This window comes from Mustela nivalis (assembly GCF_964662115.1).
Source record: "Mustela nivalis genome assembly, chromosome: 4".
NCBI lineage: Eukaryota > Metazoa > Chordata > Mammalia > Carnivora > Mustelidae > Mustela > Mustela nivalis.
Genome location: NC_139023.1, coordinates 134,011,473 through 134,034,671, shown reverse-complemented (window position 1 = coordinate 134,034,671; position 23,199 = coordinate 134,011,473). Strand labels below are relative to the sequence as shown.

At 32.9% G+C, this 23,199-nt stretch overlaps 1 protein-coding gene across 1 annotated transcript in view; it reads right to left on the bottom strand.

Annotated features, from left to right (window-relative positions):
• TLL1 (tolloid like 1) overlaps window positions 1-23,199 on the bottom strand; it is a gene marked incomplete at its 5' end in the record, with an annotated part of 213,478 nt that overhangs the window by 70,455 nt on the left and 119,824 nt on the right. The window contains 2 exons of the mRNA XM_082727252.1: window positions 9,977-10,092; window positions 21,590-21,714. Of these exons, the coding sequence (XP_082583378.1) occupies window positions 9,977-10,092; window positions 21,590-21,714 (241 nt within the window). The remainder of the gene's footprint in view (window positions 1-9,976; window positions 10,093-21,589; window positions 21,715-23,199) is intronic.

The following is a 23,199-nucleotide window of genomic DNA, read 5'->3' as shown; positions in this document are numbered from 1 at the left end:
CCATTTCTTTACATATTGTCTATTATTACTTTTGCAATACAATAGAATTGAATATTTGATACAAACTATATTACCTGCAAAGCCTAAAGTATTTACTGTATATCCTTTCCAGAAAACATTGCCAATTCATGGGATAATTGACCATTAAGCTCTTGTTCAGCTCTGAATTGTATCCTGCTAAAGGGAAAAATTTACATCTTGTCCTGCAACTCAAGCTATTTATGATTGGGAGTGAGAAAGCTTGGGTTTAAGCTCTAGCGTCTCAGTTTGCTAGTTTACTTAAACTTTCTTAGTTGGAATGTATTTCTTTACTGCTAAATCCCTGGAGGCCATAATATCAAGCTGATCTAAGCAGAGTTAAAGCAGAAAGATTTAATTGGATAATATTAGAAAACCACTAAGGTAATCTGAAAGCATTGTTAAGATTCTCATGTAGTACTATTTTCATGGTATATATTCAAGCATCTCTCACAATATAAATCTTGAGGACAGTTATGAAAGAATTAAAAGTATTAACTCAATTTACTTAATCCAACTATGCTAGGAACATAAAAACATCAGCCTAACTTTAAGATTTCACAGGAAAATCAACATGTTGAAGGAAGAGATTCTTACTTTAAAATCCAAAGAATAGACAGGAGAACCTGGAGCCAGACTAGTTGTACAACTCAGATAGATCCCTAATTCCATCAGGGATTTATGATTTGACGGGTGAAAAACAGGAGTTGGATAATGCTATAAAAGTAATTTTCTGCTTGAATTTATATGACAACACCTGGATTTTTAAATTTTGATGGGTCATCACCAATTGCAGGAATATTTTTCCTTCTTCTTTTCCTTGATCTCCACTCCACCCCTATACCTAATCAATTCCAATTTCTGCAGTTCCCCTAATAATGTTCTCCTTTCGCTTTCACTGACCATATTCTCCGTACCTGTTTGAATTAACTGCAATAGTTTCACAAGCTGTACTTTGTTATTTTGTTTTTCAGAGTTTTATTATTTATTTGTCAGAGAGAGAACACAAGCAGAGGAAGCAGCAGGCAGAGGGAAAAGCAGGCTCCCTGCTGAAGCCCAATGCAGGACTTGACCCCTGTACCCTGGGATCATGACCTAGGCTGAAGGTAACCAACTGAGCCACCAGGCATCCCTCACAAGCTGTACTTTGGTTTTCAGTTTCACTCATCTCCAATTCATCTATCCTGTATGGCCACTTTAATCCCATGAAAGCCGGGCACAGTGGCTTCACACCCAACTCAACATAAATTTCTAATCTTGGGCATCATGACTCCAAAGTCATAACCCACCTGGGCTGCCTCATATTGCACTACTTCCAACAGATTCTTCACCCTACCCGTCCCTGACTTCTTGCTACTGTGCCTGAAAAAGTACCCCCAGTTCCAGCACTCCTTTAGTCAAAGCCTAGTATTTCCTCCTGGGATACCATTTGCCCCTTCCCTGTTTCTGGAACCTCTTCACACCTTTCAAAGTCTTTAGCAAAGGCTGGGGGCCTCAGAGCTCCCAGCAAGCTCTGAGCTCTCCTATCTCAGCAATTCTACCTTGCTTTCTTCAGTGATTTTTCAGAGTTTGGCTATTGTATTATGGGCCTTGTTCTTGCTATATGTTTATAAGTTCTTGATAGCAACGATCTCTTTCACACGCCAGCCAGATACACTTTTAAAAACAGAATCAAAGATTTATCTACATACTAATTGCTAAATTTAAGAGGTGCCTTTGGCAATAGAAACACTATACTGTGAATTGACCCCATATGTGTAAACCACAGATGAATGATTAAGAAAAGTTTTGCAAAATGAAAGCAGTCAAATGATCGCTCTTAATTGGGTTATATAGGAAAAGAAAAAAAAAAAACTATTAACTCCATTGAAGACAAAAACAATCTGCCCTTGTAAAAAAGTCAATCAATTCTATGAGACCAAAGAATCAAATTGCATAATTCTATCAGCTCAAAGAGATACATTCTCAGTTGCACATTCGGGACTGTTACCAGCATGTACCTTGCAACATCAAGAATGGTCTTAGATTGGACAGGACACTGTTTTTACCTTGGGGAGTCCAATTACATGTAAAATGGCAATATTACATCTTTTTTGTCATGGTGAAATAAATATACACATAAAACTTACCATTTTAATCACTTCTAAGCACATAGTTTTATGGTGATAAGTACATTTACAGCGTTGTACAATAATAAACTTATTTTTTAAAAAGAACATTCTCCCCGTATAAAACAATACATGCTTACTGTAGAAAATTAAAGGAAGAAAAAGAAATAAAACCTATCTGTAAACCCATCAGGGAGAAATAAGCATTGTTTTAGTATATACTCTTCCATAATTTTGTCTCTAACATATGTGATTTAAAAATTAGATCTTTTCATGCCTATGATTTTTAACCTACTTATTGAATTTCCCAATATACAGAAAACATTTTCTCAAATCAATGCTATTTTTGATTTCCTAAATTTAATATCTTTCCAATTTTTCATTATTATATATAACTGCCTCTGCACAGACCCAAATAATTTCCCTAGAATAAATCTCTGGGCTAAAATGCAGGCCCATTTTTCAAAATATGAAAAAGATTAACAAGGTTGTTCAGAAAAGATATTTTCACTTTTATTTTCAAAAGCTCTATACCCTTACTATCATTCGCTATTATAAGTCTATTCTTTGTCTTCTTCTTTGTGAAAATAAATAATTTCTATATTAATTATCTATTTGTACTGAGAGTGAGACAAAAATGTTCTGCTGTTTTAGTCATTTTCTAATGTGGTGTTAATCTTTACTCATTAATTTAAACTAACCCTTTATATAGACATAATACCAATGTTCTCTCATATCATTTTCATTTTTATTTGTGATTTTGTATTGTTAAAGAGATTTTTAATGTAATTATTTTAATAAATTATTTTGCATTTTTTATTCTTGATTTTGGTACCCAACGTATCTTTTCCAGAAAATAAAAACCAAATCACTTGTTTTCCTCAGAAAAATATGAAGTAAAGGTTTCAATTTTGTAGAAATACATAAAATTGATTATTTATTGAAAAATCTTGATCTCAGGGTTCTGAGATCAAGCCCTAGAGTGGGTTCTGTGTTGAGCATGGAGTCTGCTTGAAATTTTCTCTCTCTCTCTCCCCTACACCACCCTCCCACATCTCTCCCTTTCTCTAGAAAGAAAGATGAAAGGAAGGAAGGAAGGAAGGAAGAAAGAAAAAAAGAAAGAACAATTTTATAAACAAATATGTGACAAAAGTCTTTAAGCCCTCAGGCATAAGTTCTTTTTAATTTGTTCCACTGGCTTTGAAGCCTATTTTGACATACCACAGAATACGAATTACTGAAGCAGCTCAGTGTTTTCCTATTATTTTACAGTACAATCCACTTTACTTCATCAGTTATTTTCTAATTTGTCTTGGTTATTCCAACCGTTGTTATCTTGTAAATAACTTACTTCAGGGAAATTGTGTCTATGTGTAAAACAAAAATCTTTTGAAATTTATTAGAGTTACTTTAAACTATATAATAATTTTGAAAAAATTGACTGTTTATAATATATCCTGGCATATGATGTGTTACATCCGGCTACATGATATGCTACTCTGTTTTAGTTCCACGACTTTCTAAAATCTATTACAGCTTTATATAGTTGCTTTTATTTGATCAACTTAAGTATCATTTTTTAGTTCATTCTTCTGAATTTTTCAGAAGAGAAAACATATGCTCTATAACTAAATAAAAATTAAATGATTAGCTCTGTTAAATCAAGCTGTGTGGTGGTAGGCGGTTTACTCAATCCTTTCTTAAGTTCAATTTCTTTATATATAAAACAGAGATAATTGTAACACCAAACTCAATGGAATGTGCAGAGTTTAACACAATGCCTGCCATAGTAAATACTCAATATTAGTTTCTTATATGTATTGAATTGAAAAAAAAAAAAGCCCTGTTAGTCCTAATTCATCAGGTTATCATTAAATATACATACTAAATTCTAGTGTTACCAGCATTTATGAAATTTTTGGACAGTTATTTTTCCATTTTGATACTATTATTTGACAAAATGATAAATTTTGTAATATTCAACTACCCTCATGGTACTGAACCAAAATAGTTTCAATTTTATAAATTATATAACTTGCTTTCATTAGATTAAATCTACATAACATCATATGTTTATATTCATAGGTAAGGCACTTGATAATTTTTTCACATGTGTTGTATAAGATACACTTACTAGACTTTTACTAGTTTAGCAAAATAAATGAAGAGAGAGAAAAAAAATGAAGAGACTACACATTGTTATGCAGTGCACTTGAAATACTAGTTTATTATATGGGAGAAATCTGAGGTTTTAGAATTTGAAAAAACTGTCTCTAGAAATTATCTGCAAGCAGCACCATTTTATAATAACTTCTATAAACTTATTTTATATGGTTATAACTTATTCAATTTTTAGTGGTCATTAAATCACTTTTGATATTTTCAGTTTCTAGGATTCTACATTAAGAAATATTTCAAATGGAAGTATTTCTTCACGTTTTGGTTTTTAGCAAAGTTAAATATATAGCAAATTATATACAGTGAAATTCCATTATCATGAATCCAAGTTAAAAAAAAATTCACATTTTCAAACAGAAAAATACTAGCAAAATACACTAATTTTAAAAATAGCCTAAAGTATAAACTATAGACAGGACAAAATGAGCCTTAATGGAAGTCTGAGATGTGAGAAGAAATAATGAATAAAAATATTTGATGAATCTTCAAACAAATGCTGTTGGGAATGAAGACCCATGTAGAAGAGAATGAAGTCAGTTCTTTATATTAAGCCATATACAAAAATTAATTACACAATCAATGAAAGGCCTAAATGTGAAACCCAAAACTATAAAACTAGAAGAAAGCGTAGAGGGAAAGCTTCATGATATTGGAAATGGCAATGATTTCTTGAATATGGCACAAAAGCAGAGGCAAAAAAAAAAAAAGCATAAATAGTTAAGTGGTACTACATCAAACTAAAAAGCTTTACAAAGCATATAATGGACTAAGTAAAAAGGCAGCTATAGGAAAGAAAAAAATATTTGCAAATCATATATCTCATAAAGGTGTTAATAGCCAAAATATGTAAAGAACTCCTATAATTCCCCCCCCAAAATAAATTAATCCAACTAAAAAATGAGCAAGACACTTGAAGATACACTTCTCCAAAGATGATAAACAAATGGCCAAGAAGCATATGAAAAGATGGACAACATTACTAATTATCAGAGAAATGCAAATCAAATCCACAATGAAATATCCTCTCTCCCAGCATTAGGATGCCAACTATCAAAAAACAAAATACTACATATTTGAGGAGATGTGGAGAATTTGGAACCCTTCTACATTGCTGATGGGATTGTAAAATGGTGCAACTACTATGGAAAACAATATGGAAGTTCTTCAAAAAATTAAAAACAGAACTACCAAATTATCCAGCAATCCTACTTCAGGGTATGGATCCACAAGAATTGAAAGGACTGTCTTAAAGAGATATTTGCATACTCTTGTTTGTAGTAGCACTATTCACAATAGCCAAAAGATGGAAGCAACTCAAATGTCTATCAATGGGTAGATGGTTTAACAAATTTGTCTATACATACAATGTAATAGCATTCAACCTTAAAAAGGAAGAAAATCCTGTCACATACTAAAACATGGTTAAACCTTGAGACCATTATGCTAAATAAAATAAGCCAGTCATAATTAAACAAATGCTGTATGCTTCCACTTCTGTGAGGTATGGAAAGTAATCAAATTCATAGAAACAGAAAGTAGAAAGGTGGTTCCCAGGGTCTGAGGGGTAAGGAAAATGGACATAATGGCTACAGAGTTTCAGTTTTGCAAACTGAGTAAGCTCTGGAGATCTGCTTCACAGCAATGTGAATGTACTTAACACTATTTAATTGTACACTTAAAAATGGTTAAGACAGTACATTTACATATTTTTCACCATAATAAAAAATTTGGTAAATATTTGCATATAGCTTAACAAATGTTAAGTGTAAAAAACCACAACAATATCTCATTTGTATAAGGAAACAAACTTGAAGAAAAATACTAAACAAAACCATATAAAATGAAGATAACGTGTATTATAATCTTTTTTTTTTAGAATCTTTTTATGGTTTCGATGGATAAGGATACCATTTAAATATGACCCCATTAAGAAGGCTGGTAGAACAGGGGTACCAAATGATAAAATATACATTTAAAACTTTCAACCCAATAGACAGAAAATAAATGAAATGAGGGAAAACAAAACCATAAATTCAACATATAAAAAGGCAAAAAAAAAAAGTAGGACAAAAGAAACAAAGTGGGACATACAGAATGCAAACAAGAAGTAATAATACATCAGTAATCACAATAAAGGTAACTGCAATTAAACACTAAAGACAAACTAACCAACATGAATTAAATAAAAAATAAAACCAAACTATTTGCTACCTAAAAGGGACACACCTGAGACACAAGACCACAGAGCAACTCAATGTCTAAAGCAAGATAAAGATATAACCAAGCTAGAATATTAAAAGAATGTGTATCCTTGTTAATATCAGAAAAAAATTGAGTGCTAACCTAAATAGTGATTAGAGATAAAGAAGTACAGTGTATAGTCACAGTTATTTACCAGAAAGATGTTATATTCTAAACACAGTATGTATATAAAACATAGAATAAAAATATTTTAAGTATATTGAAATATAAATAAATATAAAATTTGTTTTTAACAAATATTTATTTTTAAAAGGTAAATGAATAAATCCACCAAATAGTGACAAATATTAACATAACTTTCTATCGAATAAAGTAAAAAAAACAATAATTAGAGAATATATACATTTCACAATTAAAAAGAGAACTGCCACCCATATGCACAGAGAACTTACCACCCAGCTACTGCACAAAACACATTTCGTTTTTCTTTTGAAGATTTTATTTATTTATTTAGAGAGAGAGAGAGTCGGGGCAGAGGGAGAGGAAAAAGAGAGAATCCTAAGCAGGTTCCAGGCCCAGCTCAGAGCAAGACACAGAACTCAGTCTCAAGACTCTGACATCATGGCGTGAGCCAAAACCAAGAGTCAGACATTTAACTGTGCCACCCAGGTGCCCCATCTTTAAAGTGATGATATTCTTTATGAAGACTGGTCAGCTCCAAGGTCATACTGCCAGCCTCAAAATATTTCAAAGACTGAAATCTTACAGAGTACAGTCTCTCACAAGAACTGACTCAAGGAGAAATTAACAAGAAAAGGATGATTGGGGGGAAAAATGTATCTTTGCAAATAAGAAAATATATATTACTAAAAAATATGTTGGTTGAGAAGAAATAATAAGAGACAAAGCAGGTAATTAAAATTGAAAAATAGCAAAAACATTGTATGTCAAGCTGGTTAAATTCAGATAAAAGTGGTTCTTAGGAGGAAAGTTATAGCCTTACGGGTTTGTATTAGAATTAATGAGTTAAACTGCCAACTAAGAACAACAGAACAAACCCAAATTTAAAACAAAAAGAAACTAGTAAAAACACAAGAATGAAAAAAAATAGTTGATATTGTTCACTGACCACTTAATTCAATTTATTTGCTCATCATCATACATAAAAATAATAAAAATAATTTAAAAATATGACAGATGTGTTGATTTCTTCCTATTTATAACATTTTGGAAGCTACAGTTATATTGGTAATCATACATACAAGAAAAGTGAATAAACTTTGAATACTGATGGTCTGGTCACTGCAATTGGATAGGAAGAACCATTTTTTTTTCCTGTATTATCTTGGTCTTATGAATGGATGTAATTTTTATTAATCTTGTTCAAAACTCTTCATATTCAATAATTTTAATTTCAAAATCATGTATAGTTTTTTATCAGCTTTTATATCTCTTCAGTATCTTTTTAAGAATGGTTTTCATAAAATATTCTCATTAGCTTGTTCAAAAATTCATATAGAAACTGATCAACATCTATAACTACATTTCAACATAAACTTTTATTCTTAAATTAAAAATGACTATATAAAGAATTATGTATGCATTCATGTATTATTCTAAGTCAATTGTACCTTTTTATGTTTAAAAACTATACATGTTACACAAACATTTCATTCAGCTTTCACATTGAGTATCGGAACACCCTGGACAGCTCCACACCCATGATTCTCCTAACAACATTCAATTATCAGGAATATTAAACTTTCCTTAACTTCAAATGCATTCTCAACAAAATTCTAAGTATAATTGAATCATACCAGATGAATAAGTCGTAAGCAAAGAACAAAAACCATTTAATAAGTAGTAAAAATAAAGATTAATATCAATATAATCTTGTTCTGGAAAAACTTTTAAGTTTAGCGTTCAAGACAGAATTCAAAAGTTAATGGAGTCATTCATTTTCTTTCTTAATAATAAACACTTTAACCAAGAAACCAAATATGCTGAAGGGAATTTTCTTCTTTTTTAATCCTTACTATGTTTAATTACATTTTCTTGCCTTACTATGCCATGATTTCCACCAAAAAGAAAGTGGTGTGGTAGAAAGAAATACTTACAGAATTTTCCCAAGAATAATATTTGTAATAATTTTTGTTGATCTGCTTTTGAAGATTAAGAAGGTACCTATTCCTAGTTTGTTCAGGGTTTGTTGTTGTTAAATCAGTAATAGATATTTTTTTCTTGATTTAATTGAGATGCACATTTAATGGTATTTGTGTCTACATATGTGCATGCGAAGCTTTGGTTTGGTTTGAGGATTTTACTTCCATATTCAAGTTTTAGCTTGGATTATACTTTTCCTTTTTTATACTTCCCTTGTCAGGAATGCTATCAAGGTTTTGCTAGCCATATAAATAGGAAAGTGGATCTTCTTTTTTATTCCTTGGAAGAGTTTATATAGGATTATTCTTAGTCCTTATTTGAATGTTGGCTAGAACTCACTAATTAAGCCATGTGAGCTTGAATTTTCATTGCTGAAAAATATCTAATAACTCAATTAAACAGTAGTTCATTTTCTTTAGTTGTTATAGGAGTAACCAAGCTTTTTTTTTTTCTTCTCAAGAAAGAACTCAGTAATATTTTATAAGAGTTTTCCCATTTCATCTACATTTTTTTAGTTACTGGTATAATGTTGACAATATTCTTTTATTCTCATTTTTGTGTCTAGTGCATCTTGGTTATAATAACCTTTTCATTCTAGTGATAGATAATTGTGCTTTTCCTGTTATTCTTTTTCTTTCTTGATCTGTTTACATCCATTTTCTTATATTTCTAAGTTTTTTCGAAGTACCAACTTTGTTCATACTTTGTACCATGTTATTTTGATCTCCTTAACTTATCTATTATTTCTTACTTCCTCTATTACGTACCTTTACATTTATTTTACTATACCTTTAATAGCCATTCAATAAGAATGTCTAACTCATTAGTTTAGGGCATTTTTTTAGTTGTTAATGTGAGTATTTAAGTTCTGAATTTCCTTCCAAGTATTGCTTTCATTGCATCTTACAGAGTTGCTATTCAGTATTTCTTTATATTATAGCTGAAAATTATTTCTAATCTTCACTATAATTGCTTCTTAGCTAAACTGGATATTTTATGTATATTTCTTAACTGGAATATGTGGGATTTTTCTGGTTATCTATGTGACACTTATTTTAACTTAATTCCATTGTGCCTGAGAACATTATTTCAATCTTTTTAGAGCATTTATTATTTCTTTTTAAATCACATTTTTCAAAAAAATTTCCAGAGTTTGAGCAATTTTCATTATAACTTTTCTGAGATTTTTTAGTTTCATATTTGAAAATAACAAATAAGAATAAAAAATAAAGCAAATTAAAAATAAACCTTTATATATTTAACACTTTATATAACACTAAATGAGAACTCTCGATGATATAAACTACCTTCTCCCCTGGGGTCACTGAAATTCTCCAGATGCAATGTGTATAAGAAGGGTAGCCATTTGGAAATCCTGGAGAGGAAAGGTTGCCATTGGATTCTTGTAGGGTTTCTCCACATGCTAAAGGAAAAAAAAAAAAAAATACATGTATTTGCTATTTTAAAGAGGTGAGTTAACCAAATTTCCTTAAAAAGATAATATCATTCTTTAATTTTTATGAAAGACATGGACATCATAAGGCCCTGAGTCTTTTGGTGTTGATGAAAATACGTATTTCTGTTCTAGAAAAGACTTTTCCAAGTAAATTCATCTTATGTTTCTATAACTAGGATTTTTGCATACTTAATGGTGTCATTAGGGCCAACCATAAAACAAAACTATAAGATAAATAATCTGGCATTCATAAAGTTCTTCCTCATGGAGAATTTCCTCATTCATTCCCAAAAAATTAGTAGGTCACCCATACTCATATTCAGGCCAGTGGGTATCTGGTTCATGTGGCTAGGGAATCATATGAAACAAAATTATTATTTTTCAGTGTAAAGTGAAGCTAAGTTTCATAGCAAATACCACACCAAAGTTGAAAAACAGAAATATTAAATAATAACCAGAATATAATGAATAAAGGTGATACCAAAATGCCATACACAATGAAAACTTTTCTCAAAATAACCTGAAAAAATTAAAAGATTAAAACCTTAAAGGAAAAAAAAAAAAACCCTTAAAGGAAGATTAAAATTTTCCAAGTAGATGTGGACATTGATTTACTCTCTCATTTCTGTTGATCTTAAGTAGAAATTACTGGAAAAACAATTGTATTTTCCTCTTTCTAAGGCTGTCTAATATCTTAGAAGTAATTATCAGTCATCTAAAATAGCAAATTATCAGCTACACAGTCTCAAGATCTGTGTGTTTGATATCTCTAGGGCCATTTCAACAAAGTGATAGACAGAGCGTAATTAGCTTATTGGTTTAACCAAGGTTAGTGGTCAGAACCATTCTATTATGGGTTTTCCTGTTGTTTTTGTAAGACATAGCATGTGCCCCATGAACATAGGGTGGTTTAAGTGTCCTGAGTTCAAGAATGATTCTTCCACTGCAAACTGTCATCTTTATAACCTTCACTTAATATGACTTCTTTCCCCCTGAAGGACACTGAAATCAGACTGAGATATTACCATATTACAGAGTCATAGCTATCAGTAGGTGAATTCTTGTCTCATCAAATCCTCCATAAATAAAAAATAGTTTTACATGTCTTAAGTTAAATGAAGAAAGAAAGATGATGATTTTGAAAATAAAATTGAGTTGTAAAAAGTCTGATATGATATAAATACTTATTTGAAAACACAGATATTAAGTTTGCACAACAAAACACATTTCAAGTAGAAATAGCAGTGTTTATTCTGATGAATAGGCAGATAAAAGCAACGTTAGAACAAAATGAAAATGCTCAAGGTCAAAAACACAGAATTCAGCATTTCCCATGAATCATCTAAGGGCTCTTGATAAATGTAACATTGCAAAAACCCTTAGAAAAATTAAAATGTATTAAGACTTTATTAATGCAAACAATATGCTTCTGAGTAGGATCAGTTAGGATGCTATATAATCATTTGGGAGTTGAGTGTTTCAGTGAAAAATACTGTAATTTATAGCAGTCTAAAAATAAATTATTTAATGATTGAAAAGTACACTAAGCCACAAAGAATATAAGTACTGGATTTACTAAAGTGGAATTAAAGCAATTAAATATGTTTAATCCATAGATGTATATAAACAATACTGTCCTGATAAAGATAAAACTCTATAAAATGAAAAATAGAGTCAGCATATAACTCAAATATTAAGTAAATCTATTATATAGCATTTGTTTACAATGCTTGTAATTATTTCTGCATTTACCTCAGTAAATGTGGCTGTCCCAGGCTACCTGATCCCTACTACAAAAGATATTTCAGCACTTTTCCCAGCCATAGGTTGTCAATGCTCAGATATACAAAGCAAAGTTTAATATTAAAGGAACTAAAGAAAAATCAGCAAGAAAAAAGTAGCACTAAGAAGTTAAAATGCATAGACTGTTCATTTACTCAGCGAAGTCTGTGGATGAGAAAACACAAGTTTTAATCATGGCATTACCACCTACTAATTATGTCATACAAGTAAATCTCAAAAGCTTCAGCTTCAGTTTGCTCTTGTTAAATGCCCTTCTTATTAACATATACTTAATAAAGTTGCTTTGTGGGAATCAAATGTTATTGTGCCCTGAATCTTCTTTTTAACCCTTAGATACCTTTTCCACAGGTAGGAAAATTGTGGTCTAAAGTGTTTGAATACATCTTTGAACTACAAAACTTAGTCATATTTAGGAGGAAAAAAAACTATAAAGAATTATACAGTGGCTACTTATTATCACTGCCCTAGTAATAACTACTCTAAAAGTAAATATATGTCAGAAGTTAAACTTCTATCTCTGTAGGCAGGTGACATGATCTTAAATGTATAAAATCATAAACGTTCCACACATACACATAAAACTGTTAGAACAAATAAAAAAATTCAGTAAAGTTGCAGGATATAAAATCAACAGCAAAAAATCAGTTGCATTTCTATACACCAGCAACAAACAATTTCAAAAGGAAGTTAAGAAAACAATCCTGCTCATACTATCATCAAAAAAGAATAAAATACTTGGCAATAAATTAACCAATGAGGCAAAAGACTTGTATACTGAAAATGGCAAAACATTGCTGAAAGAAATTAAAAATAACACAAACCAATGGAATGATGGGCTGTGTTCATGATTCGAAGACTTAATATTGTTAAAATACCTATATTACCCAAAGCAATCCAAAGATTCAAAACAATTCAATCAAAATCTCAGTGGCATTTCTTGCAGAAAGAAAAAAAATCCTGAAATTCACATAAAACCACAAACCAACAATAGCCAAACATTCGTTGGGAAAAAAAAAAGAAAAAGAAGCTGGTTCCCAATTTTGATTTCAAAACATATCACAAAGCTATAATATTCAAAATAGTATGATACTAGCCTATGACAAACATATAGACCAAGAGAAGAAAAGAGAGAACCCCAAAACAAATCCATGTATGTATGGTCAAGTTATCTGCAATAAGAGTGCCAAGACTACTCACTGGGGAAAGCATAGTCTCTCCAGAAAATGGTGTTGGAGAAACTAGAAATATACATGAAGAAGAATGAATTTGGACCCTTATTTTATATCAGACACAAAAATCAACATAAGATGAATTAAAGACTTAAGTGTACATCCCAAAACTTTAAAAATTCTAGAAGAGAACAGGTAAGAAATTTTGTGACAATAGTCCTGGCAATGATTTTTTGGATATGACACCAAAAGCATAGGAAATAAAAGCAAAAATGGACAAGTGGGACTACATCAGCTAAAAAAGCTTCTCTATGCCAAAGGAAGCAATCAACAGAGTGAAAGGAAACCTTCTGAATGGAGAAAATATTTATAAACTATATATCTCATGAGGGGTTAGTATTCAGAATATATTAGGTGCTCCCATGAATCAATAGCAAAAAGCAAAATAACCCAATTTAAAAATGGGCAAAGGGGCACCTGGGTGGCTCAGTGGGTTAAAGCTGCTGCCTTCGGCTCAGGTCTTGATCCCAGGGTCCTGGGATCGAGCCTACATCGGGCTCTCTGCTCAGCAGGGAGCCTGCTTCCTCCTCTCTCTCTGCCTGCCTCTTTGCCTACTGGTGATCTCTCTCTGTGTGTCAAATAAATAGATAAAATCTTTAAAAAAATAAAAATAAATAAAAATAAAAATAAAAATGGGAAAAGAGTATTGGGTGTGGTGCATAAACAACGAATCTTGGAACACTGAAAAAAATAAGTAAAATATGAAGCAGTTTGAGTAATTAATTAATTAATTAATTGAAATTAAAATGGTCAAAGAAGACACACAAAGGGCTGTCTGAAAAAAACATGAAAAAAAAAAAGAAAAAATAATGTTCTACATCATTAGTCATCAGGGAAATGCAAATCAAAGCCACAATGAGATATCACCTCACACCTGTTAGGATGGCACTTATCAATAAAGAAACAAAAAAACAGAAAATAAGAAATGTTGGCAAAGAAATAGAAATAGAGCCTTTGTGTTTTGTTGGTAAGAACATAAAATGGTACAGCCACTACAGAAAACAGTGTAGGATTTCCTCAAAAATTATAAATATAATTCCCAAATGATCCAACGGTCCCCTCATTTCTGGGTATTTATTCAAAAGAACTGAAGACAGGATCTGGAAGCGATATTTGCACTCTCATTTCCATTGCAGCATTATTCATATTAGACAAGAGACAGAAACATCCTGAGCATCCATCAGTGGATGAAGAGATAAACTGTGGTAATACATAAAATAGAATATTATTTGTCCTTAAAACTAGAAGGAAAACTGGCATATGCTACAATCCAGATAAACCCAGAGGACATAATACTGAGTGAGATAAGCCAGTTACAGAAAGACAAATACTGCATGATTCCACTTACATAAGATTTCTAATGTACTCAAACTCATAGAAGTATAAAGTGGAATGCTGACTGCCAGGGGCTGGGGGCAGAAAGAAATGAAGAGCTGCCATTCAGTGGGTATAGAGTTTTAGTCCAAACTCTAAACTGCAAGACCAAGAAGTTCTATTTGTTTTTATTAAAGATTTTAATTTTGGGCGCCTGGGTGGCTCAGTGGGTTAAGCCGCTGCCTTCGGCTCAGGTCACGATCTCAGGGTCCTGGGATCGAGTCCCATATCGGGCTCTCTGCTCAGCAGGGAGCCTGCTTCCCTCTCTCTCTCTGCCTGCCTCTCTCTCCATCTACTTGTGATCTCTCTCTGTCAAATAAATAAATAAAATCTTTTAAAAAATGGTTTAATAAAAAAATATAAAAAAATAAAAATAAATAAAAATTTAAAAAAAAAGATTTTAATTTTTATTTTTCAGAGAAAGAGAGAGAGACAGAGACAGAGACAGAGGCAGACAGAGGGAGAAGCAGGCTTCCTGCTGAGCAAGGAGCCCGATGTTGAACTCAATCCCAGGACCCCATGATCAGGACCTGAGCCGAAGGCAGCCCCTTCCAGGTTTTCTAGCCAGGTTGTCCCAAGACGAAGACATTCCAGAGATCTGCTGTACCCAGATGTGCACAGAGTTAACGGTACTGTACCATGCACTTAGAGATTTGCCAATAGGGTAGATGTCTTATTATGTGATTTTTTTGCCAAAATAAGAAATAACAATAATAAAGTAGTTAAATTTCTAAGTCCTTTATCATACAATTGATCTCACTTCTGAAACAAGTAATTCACATATACCTTCATTCCTCCAGAGTAGAAAATTGGGTTTGAATTGTATAAATGCTACTTGGATTGTGTCTTGTTAAGCAATTATTACAAATTCTGAACCTTCTAATAACATTGAGTTTACCGCTGCCTGCATGTCCATCTACAGCTACTTTCCTCACCAAATGTCTGTAATATCCACCCAACACCAAAGACTGAGAACTTTCCTTTCTCCATATTCTATAGGAGAACATTTATAATTTTATTAAGGCTAAGGAAAACACAGATAGAGATGAACAATAATTTCTACTTCATAAATCTGTTCACAAAGGATCTTGACAAATTCTAGATTAGGGGAAGAAATACAACTGTATCTAATCAACTTAATATAACTTAATTAACCTATATTTAAATCCCTTAAACTTTTAAATATAATAAGCAAAATATAGGTTTATAATTATTTTTAAAATTATGAAATAAGAAGTTAAATGATTTTAAGATGAGGAAATGTTAAAAAGAACACTAAATCATCTGAGAGATAATGTGAGATTAATTACTGGAATATTTTAAAATACATTTCAATAGTAACTGCCTAGCCAAGTCTGAATCATCCTTTAAAATGAAACATAAACACCAACTCCAAGGAGCCTTCCTCCTGCAGTGTGCAGCCCAAGGTAGGCATCTCTATTCTAGAAGTTCTCTAGCATCCTTTAAGGATGAAATATACTTCCTAACCAAATGATGTTGTCTGCATGATGCCCCAGAGGCTCAGATATTCATGTGTGTAGTCTGTGCTTCCTTTTCTGGGGCCATAACATCTGGAACGGTGCCTTTCACGTGTTAACAGTGACTCATTCATTCACACAGAAACAACTATTTATTGAGCATTTAATTTACACCAGATTCAGAAAACCATGAAGGAAAACTAAACTCCAATCCCACAGAAGCTTCTACACTCCAGTGTGGGAAATGCCAAATTACTAATGATTATAGGAGTAAGACACAAAGACCAGGATCCAACGAAGCATTTGCCATGTGGAGTCCTGGGAGACAAGGAAGTCTTTAAGTAGGAGCCGAATCCTAAATATGGCTAGAATTGAACTGGGAGGCAGTTAGGAGCATTCTGACTGGAGGAAGAGACAGGAGGCAAGCATACCATGATGACTGGAGCTAAATGAATTGGAGGTGAGATCTAGACTGCAGGGGTAATACCTAGAGAAAAGACTCAGGGAAGAGACAAGAAAAACATTTGAAATGACCTAATGGAAAGGAGATTAGCCTTTATCCTAAAAATAAGCAAAATGAGCTTTGCATATTCAAAAGCCACTTAACAGCAGCATGCCCAGAAAACTAAAGAGATATAAGAATATGGACAAGAGGTGAATGAGAGGCATTTCAACAATTCAGACAAAAGATGAGGCTCCCAGGACCAGGAACTTCACTGTAGGAAGGCAAGATTCCAAGAAGGCAGTAGGACTGATTAGCTGGAGAAAATGAGGGAGGAATGAGGTGAGAATGTCCTCCAGAGTTCTAGCTTGGGCTGCCAGATGATCTATGTCTGGTACCATCCACTGAACTAGGGAAAGTTTACAGGGAGATGAATAAAGGAGACCATGAATAATTGGGGAGGAAATGGCAAAATTACTATTTTTTGCATGTGGACAATATTTTAGCCAAGAATTGTATGTGTAAAAAAGCACATGTAGAAAGTATATTCTGTCAGGAATCTCGGAAAATTATCAGGAACCAAGAGATTAATGCTGTAGGTAACTAATAAGAACCTTATTTCAATTGTAAAAGTGAAGTTAATGAAAAAAGTGTTTAAAGGAATGTAAAGTTTCTAGTATTCAGACCCCATGCACACTGAAACTGGCCTTCCATCCCTAAAGTGTCCACACAAATGTGCATCCATGGACATCCATGGACCACACACATACTATATATGTAGTAACACTGAAAACTTTTAAATTTGTGAACATAGACTGTACATGTGTTCATGTGTGAATACACATACACTTTTATGTAATAAGGAAGACTCTAATCCTCAGATGCCCTTTTATTTTTAGATATTTTATTTTGTATTTTCTCTAATTTTATTATGTTACTTGATATATTTACTGGGGAAAATTTACTGGAGAATATTAGGATTGATGGTTGACGAAGTACTAAGTAAGCAAAAAGTTCATGGGACTACAGAAAAACCAGTTTAAGAGAAACTGCAAATATAGACCAGTGACTATACCAGGGGAAGAGTTAAACTAAGCAGTTCAGAAATCAGAAAGGAAAGTAAATCCTAAAATTAGATCAAATAGAAAAAAATACATTTAAAAAATGAGAGTCACAATTAAAACAGGGCCTCCTAAGAGAGAACAATAGTACACACTACTAATGTGTACTATTGAAAAAAAAAATATCCACTATGAAGAGAAAAATATCCACTTCAACTTGGACATTCTCAAAAAGATCTTCTAAACAGTGTGGAGATTCCTTAAGAAATTAAAAACAGAGCTTCCCTAACACCCTGCAATTGCACTACTGGGTATTTACCCCAAAGGTACAGATGTATTGAAAAGAAGGGCCATCTGTACCCCAGTGTTCAGAGCAGCAATGGCCTCGGTCACCAAACTGTGGAAAGAACCAAAATGCCCTTCAACGGATGAATAGATAAGGAAGATGTGGTCCCTATACACTATGGAGTATTATGCCTCCATCAGAAAGGATGAATACCCAACTTTTGTAGCAACATGGACAGGACTGGAAGAGATTATGCTGAGTGAAATAAGTCAAGCAGAGAGAGTCAATTATCATGTGGTTTCACTTATTTGTGGAGAGTAAGAAATAAACGGAGGACATGGGGAAATGGAGAGGAGAAAAGAGTCAAGGGAAATTGGAAGGGGAGGTGAACCATGAGAGACTATGGACTCTGAAAAACAATCTGAGGGTTTTGAAGGGGGGGCGGGGGTGGGAAGTTGGCTGAGGCTGGTGGTGGGTATTAAGGAAGGCACGTTTTGCATGGAGCGCTGAGTGTGATGCATAAGCAATGAATTCTGGTACACTGAAAAGAAATTTTTAAAAAAAGCAAACTGCTTTAACTTTTTTTTTTTTTATGCCTTTACTGGCATAAAAGGACGATGGAAACCTGGAGACGGTAATGATGACTTGTTCTCCATCTTTGCTTGGGGGAGAATCCTGACAGTATGTAGGATGCAAGAGATTATAATGGCAGACAGGTAAAGCAGCATTAGTGGGTATCCTTTTAGATGACTTAATGCTAAAAAGACCTGAAAGCTGTGGGAAGGACACAGGACTGGCTTTCAGGCAGCACTGTCCAGAAATCTATTCAATCCCAGGGCTGGGCAGCTTTCCCTTTTTTTCCCTTCGTTCTTTCTGGGATGTGGTCTGGCAATGAATAATGGGGTTTTAGTCAGAAGAGTGCCAGGACTGTAAAGGATCATATTCTTTCTTTATATTAACAGTGCATAAGGAGATATCTCTTGACTGATCCTAAAAGAACAAGAAATGGCAATGAAAATAATTCTAAACTAAAAGAAACATTTTCATGCCATCACCTTAAAAACAACTTTATTCCTACATGGAGTTTTTCATGATGAGTATGCACCAACTGTACAATGAGTAATTCAGATTTCCCATACAAATTTAATTTATATATTTGGCATATAAAGTAGGTAACTATAATAATGGATTACAAGGGCTCCTGGGTGGCTCAGTGGGTTGGGCCACTGCCTTCGGCTCAGGTCATGATCTCAGGGTCCTGGGATCGAGTCCCGCATTGGGCTCTCTGCTCAGCAGAGAGAGAGCCTGCTTCCCTCTCTCTCTCTCTCTGTCTGCCTCTCCATCTACTTGTGATTTCTCTCTGTCAAATAAATAAATAAAGTCTTTAAAAAATAAATAATAATGGGTTACAAGATGTTTGCCAGCCAGAAAGTATCATAAAAATTAGCAGTTTATATTGTTTCAAGGGAATTAAAAATGCATGCATTTTAATGCTGCTCATCTTCTGATAGATAAAAACAATTTCCTATATTATTAATGGAAAGGCAACAATATCTGCAGTCTGCCTATTACTAGCCTATTAGAAACCTGCCCTTTTGGACTCAAGGCCCCCCTTATCATAGACCATAAAAGCTATAACCTTAAATATTTAAGTTTGAACCAGGTCGCTATTCCTTTCAAGATTAAACATTTAAGGAATATCTCTATAAAATGCAGATCCAAAACAGCTTGGAGAGTAAACTGATAAGAAATAAAGAATTGGAGTGATATAGCCGAATACATCTGATTGGTCCTATTCATTAGCAATTTCTAACAAAAGAAAACAATAAGGCAAACTCCAAGGGACTATGCAATTTTACAACTCTCCTTTCACTATTAAAACCAAGACACAACCAGATTTCATTTTATAAATCCCTACACTCTTCCTAGATGATTCTCAAATAAGTCACACTATTCACACTTCCATGTGCATTTATCCGTCTTTCACATCATTCCATTAATGTTCTTGGAGCTACTGGTAAACCTACTGCATTAGTGTAACTTAAGTTTATTTGTCCTGTATTTCTACCAATATCATTAATGCTCCTCACTGTAAAGAAATGAAGAATGTTAAATTCATAACCATAAACAGGGCTCAAGGCTCAAAGCTAAGGACTTCACACACACACACACACACACACACACACACACAGTGGTTCAGAGGGAGAGAGAAGGAAACAAAGAGCAAAAGATGGAAAAAAGAGAGAAAGGGAGGGACCTCTTTGGTGGGCATTAAAATGTCCAAGATAGAAAAAACAAACCATTCTTAAAGATTTAGTGAACTAAAACTTTAGATACATTTTTTTAAAATACATATTTATATGTCTTAGCTCTCTCTTCATCATGCAAGTAAATAAGCAACTTTCTTATACTGCTTTAAAAACACAAGGTACCTTTTACATTGATGATGGTACCTTCATAAATATGGTTTTACTGTATTTACAAACCAATGTATATATTATATATTATACTGTTTCAAGTAAGAAAAGAGTCTGTTTATGTATTTATATAAATAAAGCCTCAAGTGAAAACTTATATGTATTTTCCCATTAGTAACTTAAATATTTAAGAGTTATAGACTGAAAATTACAGTTTCATAAGTTTGATTACTTTTCTGATTCCTACTGACTGATCTTCTTATAATTCAGTGTTAGAAATGCATGTCCAGTGTGTTTTTAAATGAGATATAAATATATATGGATATATCTGCCTATCTATCTATCTATATATATATATATACACATACACACACACATGTACCAAGAGAGACAGACAAAATGGCTTTCTATGCGAATTATTTACTTAGTTGCTATTAATTATACAATCCTCCACCAAATCTTCTTTCAAAGTTAAAAAGTATAATATATTCAGTACTGCCAGAAATTAGCCAAGAATCACTCAATTCTTTTGTCATAGCCGTGCCATTTATTTATAAATACATCCTTCCTGTGGAAATTTAGATTAAAAAAAAAATAAACACTACACATACATGGGTAATTTACAAACATATGTGAACAAAAATTTGGGGGAAATCTGTGCTAACCAAAGTAAAACACATTTTTTGATATGTGTTATTTCAAGGAATTTTGACTATGTAGGAGGTGCACAGAATATGCACCATTTCCAATTTGAGAGCAGACTCTTTTTTTTCTTTTTTGGACCAGTATGTCACTGGTGTTCCCTTGGAACAGTCTTACTAAGAACTTCCTTTAATCTCTTTTTCATAACTTTAGCCAGTAGCAAATCATATGGTAACTCACTAGCAACACTGTTAGAACTCCTTTTTTGCACCAACATTATACATTCCAACTAATAAAATTTTAATTTATATATCATTAATGGTGGCACTTGCAAGAAAAAGATCATTTCAGTCCTCAATTCTGAAGTTGAAATAAAGGATATTCTTTTTATTTTGGCAAGAAAACTGAACATTTGACTATGAAATCCTGCAACTATTTAATAACAACTATCAGACAATCATGCTTTTTGCTCTTTTACTTGTTAAAAGAAAAAAAAAATGCTAACCCTGTTTGAAAAAAATACTATCCTTGCTTAAATTTGATTTCTAGCAATTTGTTTTTAATTATATCAATGAGTGTTCCAGAGTTCTCTCATTTCATTTTATGATTACTGACTTTGAACCGAATACGTCACTTGCCAGCACAAGTAAACAGTTCAGTGAATTGTGACTTATTCATCTGGAAGAACACAATTAGGCACAATTATGGTTCTGTTTTTGTATGGTGCAATACCTGGACATCTATACAGCTTTCTTGCCTGTGCAATATCTCCTTTGCTTAAACGGGTTCGCTGACCAATTGCAGGACGTATGCCATTATCATCACGAGAGGGGAGAATAGTATCCAGAAACATCCCCCTGAAAAAAATCATAAGCAAGCCACACATAAGTCACCAAATTAAGTCACATACATTCCTTATAAGTATAAGATTATTTTTTTTCAGACTCACATAAGTTAAAGGGAAAATACATCAGTGTTGAACTCAAATAGTGTGCCAGACTTTCAAAACATGTTTATCAAAGTAGAAAAAAAATAATTGGGGTTAAATTCTATATCTAGCATAAAGGCAATGATGAAATTCACTTTTACTTAGAAATCATCTTAAAAATCTAGAATTCTCTATAGTTCCCTCTCAAGTACACCATGGCTTTTGTTTTAGGCTCTGAAACAAATCTAAGAACCCCTTGGATTACTAAATTGTAAAACAATTTTCCTCATAGAAGCCTATTTTTTAAGGGCAACCTACAATACATATTTTTGAGGTTACCAAAATTATAAAAGTCAAACAAAATGTATGTTATTTTTTAGTTTAATTGTTAATTTAACCTATATAATCTTAGAAGTCCAAGTATTACAGTATGTTAAAAGAACAGGAAAAAAAGAGTATAAATTTTAGAAAGAACAGTTTAAAGCAAAACAGTTTTTTTGACACACACACAGAATAAAATTTTCACAGTAAAATTAAGAAGAAGAAAAAAAAATTATCAGTGGCAAAGTCCTGATAATGCTAAGCTGGAGAAACCAAGTTGTGAGATACCTAAGGTTGTGATCATCTTTCTTAATCTTCAAAACTAGAAATTGTGAAAGTAATGCATTAAAGATAAAGTCTTAATTTTTCATAGAATATCAACATTTATAACTCTAAAGGAAGAACTGAGCTTAAAAGTTAAAAGGATTGGGAAACTATTTCAGTGAAAAGAAAGATACGGATTTAAAAAAAAAAAAAAAGAAGAAGAAGCAGCTTTCTGTAAAAGTATTTGAAATTAAGGGGAACCCTCTTACACTGTTGGTGGAAATGCAAGTTGGTGCAGCCTTTTTGGAGAATAGTGTGGAGATTCCTCAAGAAATTAAAAATAGAGCTTCCCTATGACCCTGCCATTGCACTCCTGGGTATTTACCCCAAAGATACAGATGTAGTGAAAAGAAGGGCCATCTGTACCCCAATGCTTATAGCAGCAATGGCCACAGTCACCAAACTCTGGAAAGAACCAAGATGCCCTTCAACGGACGAATGGATAAGGAAGATGTGGTCCATATACACTATGGAGTATTATGCCTCCATCAGAAAGGACGAATACCCAACTTTTGTAGCAATATGGACAGGACTGGAAGAGATTATGCTGAGTGAAATAAGTCAAGCAGAGAAAGTCAATTATCATATGGTTTCACTTATTTGTGGATCATAACAAATAGCATGGAGGACATGGGGAGTTAGAGAGGAGAAGGGAGTTGGGGGAAATTGGAAGGGAAGGTGAACCATGAGAGACTATGGACTCTGAAAAACAATCTGAGGGTTTTGAAGGGGCAGGGGTGGGAGGTCGGGATACCAGGTGGTGGGTATT